General features: G+C 45.2%; 1 protein-coding gene across 2 annotated transcripts in view; it reads left to right on the top strand.

Moving 5' to 3' along the window:
• Positions 1-11,796, top strand: part of NINL (ninein like) — a 146,312-nt gene extending 134,516 nt beyond the window's left edge. For both annotated transcript variants that reach the window (XM_066595802.1, XM_066595801.1), the window contains 4 exons: positions 5,720-5,833; positions 8,402-8,614; positions 9,611-9,724; positions 11,500-11,796. In XM_066595802.1, coding sequence (XP_066451899.1) covers positions 5,720-5,833; positions 8,402-8,614; positions 9,611-9,724; positions 11,500-11,691 — 633 coding nt within the window. In that variant the 3' untranslated portion in view covers positions 11,692-11,796. The remainder of the gene's footprint in view (positions 1-5,719; positions 5,834-8,401; positions 8,615-9,610; positions 9,725-11,499) is intronic.
• The last annotated feature ends 3,593 nt before the right edge of the window (positions 11,797-15,389 follow it).

The raw sequence follows: 15,389 nt of genomic DNA, 5'->3' as shown, positions 1-15,389 counted from the left end.
CGCGTGAGGAGCGCAAAACTAAGGCGAGGTCTTCGGCCCTTCCACACGAACTTAATGATCAGAGAGCGAATGCTATTCAGATAATACCGGTTAAGATGGACGGGTAGAGTCTGGCAGAGATACAGGAATTTTGGCAAAGAGTCCATTTTTACTGCGTTAACTCTACCCGTCCATGACAAATAGAGAGGGCTCCATTTTTCTAGGTCCGTCTTAAAGTTATATAGAAAGGGCTGGAAGTTGAGTTCAAAAATCTGGGCGGGGTCTGCGGGTAGATGAACCCCCAGATATTTGATGGAAGCAGATCTCCACTTAAATGGGAATTCTTCTGAAAGTTCCTGTGCTTCGTTCTGGGGGAGAGTTACATTTAGAACTTCGGATTTCTGTAGGTTGACCCTGAAATTGCTCACCCGCCCATATCTTGTGAACTCCTTCATCACCACTGGCAATCCTATTCTGGGGTTCGACAGGAACAGGAGGAGGTCATCTGCAAACAGCGCCATTTTGTGTTCAGAGGGGCCAACTGTTATGCCTCTAATTGATGCGTTTTCCCTAATGGCATTGGCTAGAGACTCCATTGATAGGATGTAGAGTACGGGTGATAACGGGCAGCCCTGGCGCGTATCATTGCGGATCATTATGGTGTCTGAGAGGGCCCCATTTACTCTAATTTTAGCCGAGGGGCAGCTGTACAATGCCATAATCCACTCCTTCATCCTGCGTCTCAGCCCCAGGTGCTGGAGTGACCCCTCGATGAACCTCCACCTGACCCTGTCGAACGCTTTCTCTGCGTCAACAGCGAGCAGGCAAAGCGGGTCACCCTTTGCTCTAGATCTGCTTATCAGAGAGATGGACTTGATGGTGTTGTCCCTGGCTTCCCTTCCAGGGACAAAGCCCACCTGTTTGTGGATTAAGCCGGGGATGAGTTTGCTGAGTCTATTTGCCAAAAGTTTGGCGAACAATTTGACATCTATATTGAGAAGGGAGATCGGTCTAAAGTTTGCACAGTAGGAGGGGTCTTTTCCTGCCTTTGGGATCACTGTAATATGGGCTTGAAGAGCCTGGGGTGGGAAGGGACTTCCCCGGGACACTTCGTTGAAGGACTGCGTTAAGAGCGGAGATAGCTCTTCTTTGAAAAGTTTATAAAATCGTGCTGAGAACCCATCTAGGCCTGGGCTTTTGCCTACTTTTAGCTCCCCGATGCATTCTAGAACTTCTTCAATAGTGAGATCCCGATCCAGGGTCTCGGTTATCTCTGGGTCCAGGGGGCCTGGTCCGAATTTTTTTAGGTACTCCTCTTCCTCTTTCTTAATATCCTCGCTTGACCCGCGCTCTCGCTCTATATTATATAGGCCCTCATAATACAGATAGAACTCTTTTAGTATGTCCCGAGTTGAGAAGACCAAATTTCCCCCGTTTTTATGGAGTTTTGGGATGAATGTCAATGGCGTTCTGGGGTGTAGAGACCGGGCTAGCCATTTACCGCATTTATCCCCGGACTCAAAGGTCTCCCCGCGGATCCTGTCTCTGTACGCTAAAGACCTCTGGTCTAGTATGGATCTGATTCGCTGGCGAAGGGCCGATATGTCTGCCTGTAGTGAGTTGCTCGGGGATCTCTTATTTACCAACTCCCAATCGTGTAGGGATGACAAGAGGCCGCTTAGCTCGCGCAAGCGCTCCTTTTTCAGTCTGGCTCCATGAGAGATTAATATTCCCCTCAGGACACATTTTAAGGCCTCCTATATCAGTGGGGCTTGTGTTTCGTCTTCTTGGTGGTCTTTCATGAAATTAGTTATGGTTGTCTTTACATCTAGGACGCAGAGAGGGTCTATTAGCAGGTTATCGTTTAATCTCCAAATTTTATTGCGTATGTCGCCTTGGGTGTCCGCAAATTCTGCGTAGACTGGAGCATGATCGTACCAGATAAAAGGTCCTATGGAGCTAGATGGTTGTGCGTCTAGAAGCGTATGGGAAACCCAGAGATAGTCTAATCTGCCGTAACTGTTAGGGACTTCACCTTCCACTCGTCTGCTCAAAACGCCCGGATGCATAACATGCCACAAGTCCACTAAATGAAGTTTCCCTAGCTCTCTAAGCAGAGAGCATGTTGCGACCCGCGAGACAGAGGACTTACCTGAGGAAGTGTCATGTTCCGGGTCGAATGCCAGATTGAAGTCCCCTCCAAGTATGATGCCCGTGTTTTCTGCGAACTTCGTCAATTTCTCTAGGGCGGAGAGTCCGAAGGATGTCTGCCCCTGGTTTGGGAAGTATAAGTTAGCAAAAGAGAACACTTTGCCTAAGATTTCCACTTTGATAAATATAAAGCGTCCTTCAGGATCTCATAACACGTCAATGGGCTGAATCTGTAGAGAGCTTTGGAAAGTAATAGATACGCCTCCCGTTTTACGTGAGGGGTCGGGGCTATGAAACCATAGAGGGTACAATTTTGGTGGAGCACACCGGTATCTCTCCGCTCTTAAAGTGCGTCTCCTGGAATCAGAGTACTTTCATCCCCTTTTTTTGCATGTGGTAAAGAATGTGCCCTCTCTTGGATGGGATATTCAGCCCCTTGACGTTATAGGTGTAGACCTTCAAGTTACTCATGGTAAAGAGTTAGGGGACCCATGATGCATTTCTGAGCAGGTGTCTGTGGTGGGTGAGGAGGGGGGAAGGGTAGGTGGTTAGGAAAAGCAGGGAGGGGGAGGGGATGGGGACAAACCAAAACGTTTTCAAACTTAATGGGAGGAGAAACCTTTGCGGACCACATCCGGTAGTCTGCCTAACAATCAGCATCATTGCAGCTCAGGGCTGCCTACCCTAAGAGGGGGAAGAGGAGACCAAAAACAGAGGTCCGCCCCCGACCCCACCACCGCCAATAAACTTTCAATGGGAGGAGGGAAGGGGGTGTGAAGAGAGGGATAGCGGAGGGAAGGGAGCGAGGAAGGAAGGAAAATAGTAAAATAGAAGAAGAAAGGAAGAGGAGCGAGAGAGAAGAAGGGATATGGACAGGAGGTAGGAGGGAGAAGGAAAAAGAGGGGGGGAGGGGAAAGAGGTGTTTGCTTCTGAAGGCAATACTCAGGTCCGCCGCAGGACTGTCCTGACCACGGAAGGTCAAGATGTAGGATAAGTCCATTCTGGATAGTCCAGTAGGAGAGAAGGCTTTTTCTTTTTCCGCTCCAGGGCTTCTTGGTATCAGTCTTCGTTGTCTTCTCTTGCGGTGTTCTTTTTCGCTCTACGGCTGCTGTTCCCTACCACCTGCCACTCCATCCGCGGTGGAGGTGTTGGGAAACCTCCGATTTTAGGCCAGTCTGGTATCGCTATTTGTGGCAGTTCCAGTGTCCCCAGGAACTTGGGCAAGTCGCCCAGGTTTTTGAATATAGCCGTCTTCCCTCCTTTTCTCGCCTGCAGTTGGAGCAGAAAGACCCATCTGTATGGGATATCTCTCTCACGTAGGGCCGTAAGCACCGGTTTTAAGGCCCGTCGCAATTGGAGTGTATGTTTGGAAAGGTCAGGGTACACTGCCACTGTTTGTCCCCTGTAAGTCAGGTCACCGGCTGTACGTGTCTTTTGCAGGATTTGGTCCTTTTCTCTATAAAAATGGACCCGGCAGAGGACGTCTCTCGGCTTAGATGGATCCGCTGATTTCGGGCCTAATGCGCGGTGAACTCTGTCGAGTTCCAGCGTAGTCTCTGGAGGTCTGCCCAGGATATGGTTAAAGAACGCAACGATCCAATCTTCCAGTTGACTGTTGTCCACCTCTTCGGAGAGACCTCTGATGCGAAGGTTGTTCCGCCTATGGCGGTTCTCGATGTCATCAAGATGGTTAGTCAGTTCAGCAATCTAATGCGCCTGCATCTCAAGGAGTTGCGTTTGGTCCTCTAGGGTGTTCTGGATCGTACTTTGAGTCTCTTCGATTTCTACGACTCTTTGTCCGACATGTCTGATGTCTTTTTGGAGGGCCACGATATCTTGCTTGTGAGCCGTGTCCAGTTTTTTTAAGAGGGAGTTCATCTCCATTTTCATGGGAATGGCTCTTAGATGTGCCCTCCAATCCCACTCCTTGTCTTGGGGGTAAAGATCCCCGTTGTCTGGTGAGGGATCGTGCGGTGCATACTGTGGGCTTGGGGTACTGCTCCTTTCCAGGACTGCAGCCTGCTGAGGCATTTTCTTCGCTACCAAGTTGCTGTTTTTGCTTGCATTGGCATTCCCCAACTCTGCCTGGGGTACAGTGCTTGATACTGGGGGTCCCCGGGGGGGGTCTTTGGGGGAGGGGCGAAGCCCTCTGGCTCTTTCCTGCTCCCTACTGCTCCTCTTCCTCTTGTGACCCGTTCCCCTTTTCTGCAGTTCCCCAGAGGGGTTGGGGGGAGTGTGGGTCACTAGGGATGCCTATGGGACAGTGGCTTATGTGTGTTGGGTAGCCCTCTTGGTGTTGCCTCAGTCCTAGGGGGGATTGCTGTGTGGAGCTCATTGTCTCCTTAACTGCACTGACTTCTGCAGGGGAGGGGGGGGAACCCCTCCCTGCCTCGCGTGTGGCTGCCTCCCTTCCCCCTTCTCCTTCGGCTTCCTGCCGGCTCCTGCTGCAGTGCTCGTTACTTTCTGGGCTCCGGAGCCCTTGGACACTGCCTCTGATTGACAGGTCTTCTGTCTCACAGCTTCGTTCGGGCGCGGGCTGGAGTGTTCCCCTGCGCTGTGTCCCGCGGCTGTCTCTCCTTCCCCTCCGCGCGGTGCCTGGCGCTGCGCCATCTTGGAAGCTCCCCTCAGAGGCTGCGGTCCTCCCGGGGAGCGGAGGAAATGCTCCATGCTGGCAGCGGTGGATCTCTGGGGCTGCTCCTGGGTGTCAGTGGCCTTCTTCCTACCCATGACAGGTATGCTTCGGTCTGCGGCGGCTGTGTTGCCTCTGAGGACGATGTGTCGGTCGTGAGCGGAAGAGACCCGTGTCCTACTCCATCAACGGCTAGCCACGCCCCCCCCTTTCCTGCTTTTTTTTGAAGCCATGCTCTGTTAGAACCACATAGGACTTATACCGGACGCCACAGTAATAATCACATACATTACTACTTCAGTGTAGCTATATTTACATATAGGCAAGCCACATGTCCTACAAGATGCCCTATTTTCCTGGCCCATGCTGATCAGGGCAAAGGAAATTTTGGCCTGAGTTTTACTGTACTTTGTTTATTATATTATACTGCAAAACACATGTAACATATGATTAGTTATCTCCTCGAAATAAGTAGGGCTCATGCAGCGAAGGCTAGATAGTATGCTAACAATAATAAAGGGAACCTGTTACCAGGTATGAGCACCATAAACTTTATAAAGTTATGCTGCTCATACGACAGGTTCCCTGGAGTCTGAGGAGGTATTTCTTATACTTACCCAGCTCCCTAATCAAGCACTGTCACCTCAAAAGTCATCGCAGACCATGCAGCTGAACCGCTGGCTGCACGCTGTGATTGTGCACTCCCATAGTAATCAACGTCATTGCTCGCACATAGCATTCAGCCAGTGGTCCGGCACACGATCTGTCTGGACTTTTAGGGGTAACTGCCTTTAATCAGGGAGCTGGGTAAGTAGTAAGGAGTACCTCCCCAGGCTCCCGGGAATCTTCCTTATGAGCACCATAACGTAGTTTATGGTGCTCATACCTGGTGACCAGTTCCTTTTAACATGTTACCTTCCAGCTCTATTTTACATTACATGTCTTATATAAATTGTCCAGGTGAGTCAAATAGAAGATCTGAAGAGTCAAATAAAACAAGCCCAGGGGGAATTCCAGAATTGGAAGAAAAGCCATGATCAGCTGAGATCGGAGCTGGATGAGTCCAATGATAAGGTAGAGTATTATTATCTACTATAAATAAAGGAAGGGCAGAAGGGAGCTGCCATAAGAAGACAATAAAAAATATATAAATAAGGACAGCGCTCCCAGGAAATGATCCAGCAATAAAGCCAATACCAAATGGCAAAATAAGGGGGTATGAACTTACCCGGTGTATAGCGGGACCCACTAACACCCCATATCCAAGTGAGCTTATAACATAAATCCTCCTCCAGAGATTCCTACAATCCTGTCAGGCTAGAGATCAGGAGAGCTAAGCGGGTCCTCCGTATCCCGGTGGGGATCCGTATACAAACAGCAGACAAGTAAAAGAAAAGGGGAAATCCGCGCTCCTTCAGGAATATTCTCTCTCTGGTCACCAATGATTTGCCATAACCTCCCTTTATTCGTACAACGCGTTTCGTCCCATCGGACTTTATCAAGTACATATACAGCAATAAAACTTTAAATAACAAATGTATTACCTTTCATAGATAGGATCCATGGCTTCCTCCGTATCCTCCGGCGCCCTGTGACGTCCCGCCCTGCGGTCTGCATCTGACATACGCAAAGGACGCAGCGCAATGATGTCATCCCGTTAGACGCATCCCCTAGTGCGGGGTGGAGCCAGGAGCCGTCGGCTCGTGAATCCTGCAACCAATATACAATATACAAACTATGAAATCCTAAACAGTGGTGTTTCTAGCCTAAAACACAACTGAACAATCACTCTTATACCATTATTGCACATTGTTTATCTTATTATAAATATATATACATAATCCCATATAATATTCATAAATATAAAAATATTAAAAAAAAATATATATCTACGGTATATATGTAAATACAAGATTAAATGTTTAAAAAACTGTTTAAAAAAATAACGCATAGTTTAGATTCATGTGATACCCATGTTACATATTTTATATCCAAATGTCCAATTTAATATGCTGTTAACCCCACCCATAAAATTGCATTTATAAATAAATCTAATGATATAATAACCATAAATAAATATATATATATATCCATAACATTAATAATCATATTGGACACACATATGTAATCCCTAAAATTCTTCTTTAAAACACATCTATGGATATAAAAATGTATCTAAGAATTTATCATGTAAAATTACTGTACTCATAATTTTTCTAAAATCTCATGAAGCCCGTTGGGAACCAGCGTATTGATCCTAAAGATCCAGAACATCTCCTTCTCCCTCAATTTTTGTATGGATCTTTCATTCATACAATGCAAGAGGCACCCTCCATATCAAGGGATGAGGCAGGCTGTAAGGGTTGCAGACAAGAGTGAGCGTGCACAAAATTTCTGAAAGTTTCTATAAAAGTTCCACCAGCACCATATAAAAGAAAATGTGAATCTTTGTCTTATGCCTAGAGATAATGTTCTCTGTGGAATTCAGATGGTGAGCTTCCTGAATCTCCATGGATGGATAAGATGCGATAGGGTTCCTGTGTGATAGATGGCTGGTTTCATGCGTCTAATACAATGAGTGGCTGTGTTGTGGAAGCTCTCATATACTAAACATTCAGGCTGATAGGAACTCGCTGTCATAGTTTAGTAGATAAATACAATTTTTCACACGTATAAAGTTCACGCCTGGTTATATGGGTGGCAAACTGGGCAAATGTCCAGGGCTCCCATTCCTAGAGGTCCTTCCAAGGATTGTACTCCTATGAGCAACCTGAGTAGTGAAGGATATAAACCTTCACTGCCATGAATCACCAAGAACTTTACAGTTACTCCTGCATAGCCCTAGACCACCAAGACTACCATTACTCCTTCATAACCCTGGACCACCAAGAACTCTACCATTACTCCTTCAAAACCATAGACCACCCTGAACTTTACCATTACTCCTTCATAGCCTTAGACCACCAGGGCCTTTACCTCTTCACTGCCTTAGATCACCAGAAAGTTTACCATTAAATGCTTCACTTCAACCAATATATGGCTGTATTATTTGGTCACTGAAGGGCTGTATTGTATGGAAAATCTATAATTGTATTTTTTGGGCACTGAATGGCAGAGTTGTGTTGACCCGGTATGGCGGTATTCGGGTTCAAAGTGCATATTTATATGTTTTATATATAGCTGAGCGACCTAGTCTGCTTGTTGCTGTTTTAAGATTGAAATAGATATTCCAGACTCTTTCAGCCAGAACATGTGAGATGGGACCTTCAGGGGCTCTGCCTGCCAAGAACCTCCTCATAAGTCGTCTCCAAAGTTTCAGTCACTATACTCCCAGTGCATGTATTTCCATACCTGGATCTAGATCTCTTGAGTTTAAAGGTTTTCTGTACGTCTTTGGACAAAGAGTGAAAATTTCCTTTAAGATTTCCTTCTGACCCTACTTTTAATTAAAAACCACTTATAGGGGAATCACGGATGTAATGGGGCTTACATTTGGTTTGATAAAACACTAATAACTGTGGTAAATGACCAGCAAAGAGAACTGCAAAAAAACAGTGTAAGCTTTGCAATCTTTGTCATGCAGCTGAGCTGCCCACATCCTCCCCTCTCACTTTTCTCTCTCATTGAATTGTGACTATACAGCTACTAGATGCCAACAGCAAGCTGACTCTTGTGCAGTCTCAGCATATGCGAGAGGTCCAACAACTGAAGGAGAAGGTGAGCAGCTCTGTGACCAGGGAGCAGGTCGCGGAGTTACAGAACCGGCTCTTAGAAGAGCAGCAGAAAGTCCAGCAGCTGCAGGAGAGGATGAGGTTCCACGCTGAACAGACCAACCGCCAACTGGCCATGCAACAGGTATCTGTGAGCTGCTTACTTTTTGTTTTCTCTATTGAACATGACTAAGACATTTTCTGACAACTTCTGGGTATTCTTGCCTCTGTTGAAGTATTTTTAGCATTCTCCTTTCAGCAATTTCCACTGTTAAAATGTTTACAGATGCCGATACCCTGTTTCACCGAAAATAAGCCTTCCCCTCATTATCGGGAGAAAGGGGCTTGAAATATAAGTCCTGCCCACTAAAATAAGCCCTAGCTAAACTACATGAAGGAAAAAAACCCCCCATAAATACTCACCTAGCTAGCGGCGGCCTTGGAGTCCCTCGCACTGGTCTCCAGCGCTGCAGCAGGCTGCAGTGTAATCCTCAACGTTGACAAAGCACTCTCTTTCTGGTGATGGGGCTTTGAATACCCCGCCTCCAGCAAGCGAGTGCTGTGATTGGCTGAGCAACGGCGCTAGTGATCCAATCACAGCCATTCAGTGAATGACATCACTGAATAGCTGTGATTGGTTCATCAAGTGCCGGCTCTGATTGGCTGAGCAACGGCGCTCATGATCTAATCACAGCACTTGCTTGCTGGAGGCGGGGTATTCAAAGAGCCCAGTCACCAGAAAGAGTGCTTTGTCAACGCTGAGGATTACACTGCAGCCTGCTGCAGCACTGGAGACCAGCGCGAAGGACTCAGATGCTGCGGGCCAGGTTGCGTAAACGACTCATAAATTGTCTATGGGGAAAAATGGAGTAACTGCACAACATGGAGTTCCAAAAAAAAAAAGCTCCAGAATTGTTATTTCATGAGGAAATACAAGTATTTACTAAAACCTATATGGCATGAGTGCTGATAAGGTTTCTTTAAATCTGCCCTTATGACTGAGGGAACATAACATAAATCATTGGACATACATTGACTTTGGTGAATGAGAAAAGTCCCCCAATTTTTCTAGGACAGAAAACTTCTATAACCCTTTCATATATCTACAATGTTCCATTTTAATGTTGTCATAATTATACAGGAGGAACATGAGAAACTGCTGCGCAGGATGGAAGAACGAATGCAAGATGTGGAAATGAACCTGAAAAATGTCCGGCTAATGTTGCAAGAAAAAGTTGACCAGTTGAATGAGCAGGTTAGTGTAGCTTGTATGATGGTCGGAGGTGATACATACCAGTATTATGTGTCCTCTGTGTGGTGTGACAATATCTTGTCATCAGTGCATGTAGCTACATGTACTGTAATGGTGGTCAACCAGTCTGGAAGTTAAAGGGGAAACTGAATTTAAAGAAAATGGAAGCAGCATGTCTCCAGTGGCAGACCATGGGTTCTGGCTTGTTGGGCACCCCTATCCACTTCTCTGATTGGAGACAATTCTGTTTCCTTTTCAATCCAAACCAGACCACCATGATGACTTCTAATGGTTGCTGAAACATATTTGGCCCTGTGCATCTGCAGCCATCACTAGCTTATTTAGTAACACACAAATTCAGACTCACTATCCTCTCTCCCAGGCTCCCTTAGCAGGTCTAGGCACTGCTGCCCTGGGTCTGACCCTGTGCAGCAGCACCTGGACCAGAAGAGGAGCCCTGGGTACAGGGAAGGTAAATCTCACCAGACATTATGTATTGGATTAATTGCACTGGTGCAATTGGACCATTGGTCCATGTGAAAAACAATCAATGTGCATAGCCTCATGGCCCTATATTGGGGGCCGTGTGCTGGCTCTGAATTAACACGGACGGCACACTGTGCCAAATACACTAGTGTGTGTGGGGGAACCTTAGGGAATACCTTCTGGTGTCCCCTCATCCTTCCATATTGTGGGTCATGCAGTTTACCCCTCCAGACTACAGCCAGGTCCCATGGGCAATACTGGCGAGGGAGCGTGCTGGTTTCCATGGCAAAAGCTTCATGACAGCCCTGATCTGATGCTGTGCAGGGTTGAAGGAGAGAGTTCTTCTCCCACCATCAGGGAAAGACAAGGAACCCTTTGCTGAGTTGCAACTTTGTGAAAGGTAAGAATAAGGAAATAAGGGAGCATTTGGAAGAGGCTACATGGTGAGGCTTTTAAAGTTATTGCCTTGTCTCTGCTTTCTCTTCCCTAGTGGTGGATTACACTATGGGCACTGTGGATGGTCATGGGCTTCACAAAAGGCTGCCCACATTACAACCCCCACTGCATATCTCAATAGGTTTGGGATGTTGTACAATAGCACCTGACACAGCCTTTAGTTGATATATGCAGGTGTAGAATGTATTGCACTAAATGTGGGTGACAGGAGGGATCCATTACTCAGCTTGGTGTTTCCTAATTGGAGTGCTTGCTCGGCCAACTGACATACTGGATGTGTTAAGCTAACCAGAAGTCATATTTTAGCAGATCGGTTGTTCTTGACCGGATCTACCAGCACCTTGTACCTGTTCATTCCTTGGTGTTAAATAAGATTAACTTGTTAGATAATTTGGTTTCTGGGACCTAAACTGCACCTGGAATGCTTTACCATGATTGCTGACCACTTCTTAACATGCACGTTATTTCTGTAGTAACGGTAGAGCGATAACATGTAGCATTATATGGATGTCTTTTTTGATTTTGTTGTCTGTAAGAAAATCACCTTTCTGCAAAATTAATGATATGGTGGTTTCACACCTGCACGCAGGTCTCTGCTTTCTTGCTCTGTTTGGGGAGCTGGAATGGGGAATCCTTAGGGTGGAATGGTTCCACTCAGCTGGCCGGCTTTGGCTTTTGGATGGAAGAAAAAGCGCTGCATGCAGCACTTTTTCTTCCAGTACGGAGTCAAACCTTCAACCGTAGGTTCCAACACAGATGTGAAAGCAGCCTATAAAAATGAATGCTTCATACCAATTGTAAACATGTTTACCATGCACATCTATATCTCTACACAGCTGGAGAAGAATGCAAAGTCGGACATACTTCTGAAGGATCTTTATGTGGAGAACGCCCAGCTGATGAAGGCTCTGCAAGTGACAGAACAACGGCAGAAAAGTGCAGAGAAGAAAAACTACCTCCTAGAGGAGAAGATTGCAGCATTAAACAAAGTCATGAAGAAGATTGGCCCTGCCTCTCTGGCCATCTGATACTGTATGTGCACTAATAGACTGACATGGCTGAGCTCCTGATACTAGTCAGGCTGCCTATACCTCACCATGGCGTGCAGAGCCCAAAATTGTAGCATTTTTTTTTTCATGGTTTTCAAGCAATAAATAACCAAGCAATGGACACCGTTGATATTTTGTAAAAAAAGACATAAATCATAGACTAAAAGGAATTCCAAAAGACAATCACACGGGTAATTACTAGAGCTTAGACTTTTCTGGATCACCAGCAGGCCTCATATGGAAGGCAATGTCTGCCCTTTTCTAGTTTTGAATACCCTGCATTTTGGGCCGTTGCTTACTGGAAACGAAGGACTATGGCAGTGTGTGCATTACCTAATAGCTGCTGTGCAGCCTTATACAAGACAAGGTATGGTATACAGAGCCGGTCCCTTCAACTGTAGGGCTTCCTTACACAAGCATATATTTATTGCGCATTCCTCGTGCATCATACGCTGTACTAATATTCCATACCGTCATTGTTCTGCTCACATGTGCACAAAAACACAGCATGTCCTATCTTGGTGCGTATTACATGCTCATATACGGCAAGATAGGCCCAGCATACTTGGTTTGTACTCTCATGTGAAACCATATGCACATAAACATGCTTGTGTGAGTGAGGCCTTATAGGACATGTCTGATAAAGGGCGGCATGCACAAAACTATTAGAGGTCAGGAAAGTGTAGTAGTCGCCACCTTCTGATCACCTGGAAACTTTAATAGCTGTCATCTACTAGTCATTGGAGGTCAAATTGCATAAAAGAGTAGTAGTGACAGATAGGGGCTTGTCTCTGCTGAGATGGGGTTGGGATTATTTTATTCTGCACTGTTTTATACCCAAGTAGAGCAAAAGCCTACTCTTGCTGTGACTTCTAGGGACTCGTCCACACATTTTGGTGTCTCACGATGTATACTTACACATTTTCTGTCATGAGTTTCTCATAAGGATTCCTTGATCTGGCTCTATTTTGCACTACGTTGTAATAGGATTTTAATAGGTGTCCGATTCTGCATCTACAAAATGCCTTAATGGGAACAATCTCCCCCCATGGCCCCTGCCTGAGCCTGTACATCTCCCGTGCAACACTGTAGTTGGAGCAAAGTGTAAGGTCTTTCTTTTACATCTTGCTAGAAATGGCATAAATGTAAATCTGTATTCTCCTGTCCATAACAGACCAAAGGTGGAGCATCCTGTACCTTTTTTCTTTTAAATATACCCAGAAATGTCTAACATTGACTAGTTTCCAAGCAATGGTAAAAAGGGGGGTTTATGGTATTTTATATACAGGAATCCTAACTGAGCCCTGAAACCACTTACTGAGGCAGTGTGCGTGTACTATAATATATCTCCTGTTAAGGAGGGTCCTGCTGATGCTGCTTGTTTCTACCATTGGAACAATAAGGATTTCAGTTTTTGTGTGCCCCTGATGGAGTTGGAAGGCCTATGACTGCTAGTAGACAAGCCCTGGCAGCCTGGCATTCAGCGCTATTACATAAGTGTTAACTGTGCTTATGTCATAGCCCTTGAACAATAGTTTGAACTCAGCCTTAGGGTACATGCATTTACACAACATTTTTCCAATTTTCAGACCAAAAATCAGAGGGAAATGGTACCCATTCATTTGAATAGGGTGTGTGCAGTAATTAAAATAAATAAATAAATCACACCATGTCCTGTCTGATTTTTGGACAAGATTAGCACACGTCAATGGTCCATATTCAGCACACAGATGGGATGACTTATCAAATGAATCTCTGGCACAAACTTTACACTCGTGTGCATGTAACCTTACTTTAACCTTACTTTAAAGTACAAACACCAGACTCCCCGGTCCGAGCTACTCTTCATCGTTTACATATTGCATTAATGTTGAAGAAGCCACACCAAAATTCTATGTTAGGGTGGTTTCACATCTGCACTCAGGATCCCGCTTGCCTGCTCTGTTCCAGGAACAGGAAAGGGGAATCCCTATGGCTCAGGGCCGAACCAAATGGATCCTATTGACTAATGCGGTCCTTTTGGTTTCTGCTAAGCGGCCCAGCTTGGACAGAAGATAAAGCAATGCATGCATAGAATAGGGGACAATATAGTTGTAGCCGCACAGTATATAGAAGCTGGATCTTGTCCTGTGTCAGTATAAAAACAATGCTCCGTTAAGATTGCTTTATTAAAGGGTTTGTCAAGATTTGGAAAATAGTGCCCGATTTCTACCAGCAACAGTACTATGATGTCAGCCCGTTGTGTAGCTTGCACAAAGAGAAAATAACCCAATTAAATAAGGGAGCCCTCCAAGGTATAAAAAAATCTGTATTATATCTTTAATAAGCAAAGGGCCATCCCACAATAGACACATTCAGCAACCACATAATGCTGAGTGCCCCCCAAGTAGTAGCTGAAATACAGCTTGATCAGGGTGTGGTAAATACAAGGTATATATTACAATGGTGTATATGCAGCAGGTGCCATAAACCATTGTACAATTGTGCGGTACATCTTTGCATGTTGAAGTGCTTCACCTTAAGGCAAGAGCAATCATGTCAAATTCCAATAGGATGGATATAGGCCAAGATCTGGCTCTAGCCAGGTCTCTCGGGTTGCAATGTGGCATCACACAAGCTAAGGCAGGTTCAGCTCATAGAGCCACGGTCTGCTGTAAGGGAAAACAAGGCTGTGGCATGATTTGGACATTGTTCTATCCTTTGTGACCTTCGTTATCCCTCTCCCTATGGCAGTAAGAGGTTCTGTATAATGAACTCCTTTACAAAGTTAATGCTGCAAACGAACTATAAAAAAAATTTATTTTGGTCTAGTCCCTAACAGGTAATACTGTATGCGGATGTCACCCCGTGTAGTAGTCACATTTTTACTTCTGCCCTCCCTTTATCCAGCTGACAAGGCTCAAAGTATGTATATAATTCCAACCGCAAGTCAGATTGTATAACCTTCATTGGAAGTAACAGATTGCATTATATTTCTTATCCATGTAACAATATAATGAAAAGTTGTGTATATCACACAGTATATGTAACATCTAAGTCATTTGTACATAGACCATTTCCTTTCTTGGACAGCTGTATACATCTTATTTCATAAAATATGTACAGTTTTGTATGTGACATGTATATTTATGCCGCAGATACCAAAGACAGTGAGCCCAAAGCTACAAATCATGATGGGGTCTCCTCATTCTGACCAAGATGTTGTTTAAGGTTAAAAGTTGGAAGTTAGTTTCGGCTATGTTCACAGCTACGCTGGAGGTTCCTTCACAAACCTCCATTGCAGCATTCACCATTCTCAGGAAGACTACTGCATGCAACACTATTTTTCCATCATAATGGCAGCCCACATAAGTCAATGGGGTACGTTTCTCACCACCCATATCAGTCGAGTTACGAGTCCAGCACGTTAGTGTGGCTTCAGTTTGTAAATAGAGCCCTTCATACATAAAGCTAATATACAAACATCATGGCTGCTCATAGCAACCAAATAACCAACAGGGTAATGCCTTTCTATGTATGGGGCACAGGATGATCGCACGCAGTAACTTAGTTATCAGATCACCTACACTGAAGACCGTTCCAATGGAACTGATTGTTGGAAAGCTATAACTGCATATCTCACAGGTATTGAATCCAAGTCTGTAATTACATAAACCAAACTCAAAAGGACACACTTC

Source organism: Eleutherodactylus coqui, chromosome 3 (genome assembly GCF_035609145.1).
Source record: "Eleutherodactylus coqui strain aEleCoq1 chromosome 3, aEleCoq1.hap1, whole genome shotgun sequence".
Classification (NCBI taxonomy): Eukaryota; Metazoa; Chordata; class Amphibia; order Anura; family Eleutherodactylidae; genus Eleutherodactylus; species Eleutherodactylus coqui.
The sequence above is the reverse complement of the archived record's forward strand: the minus strand, read 5'-3'. Positions and strand labels throughout refer to the sequence as shown.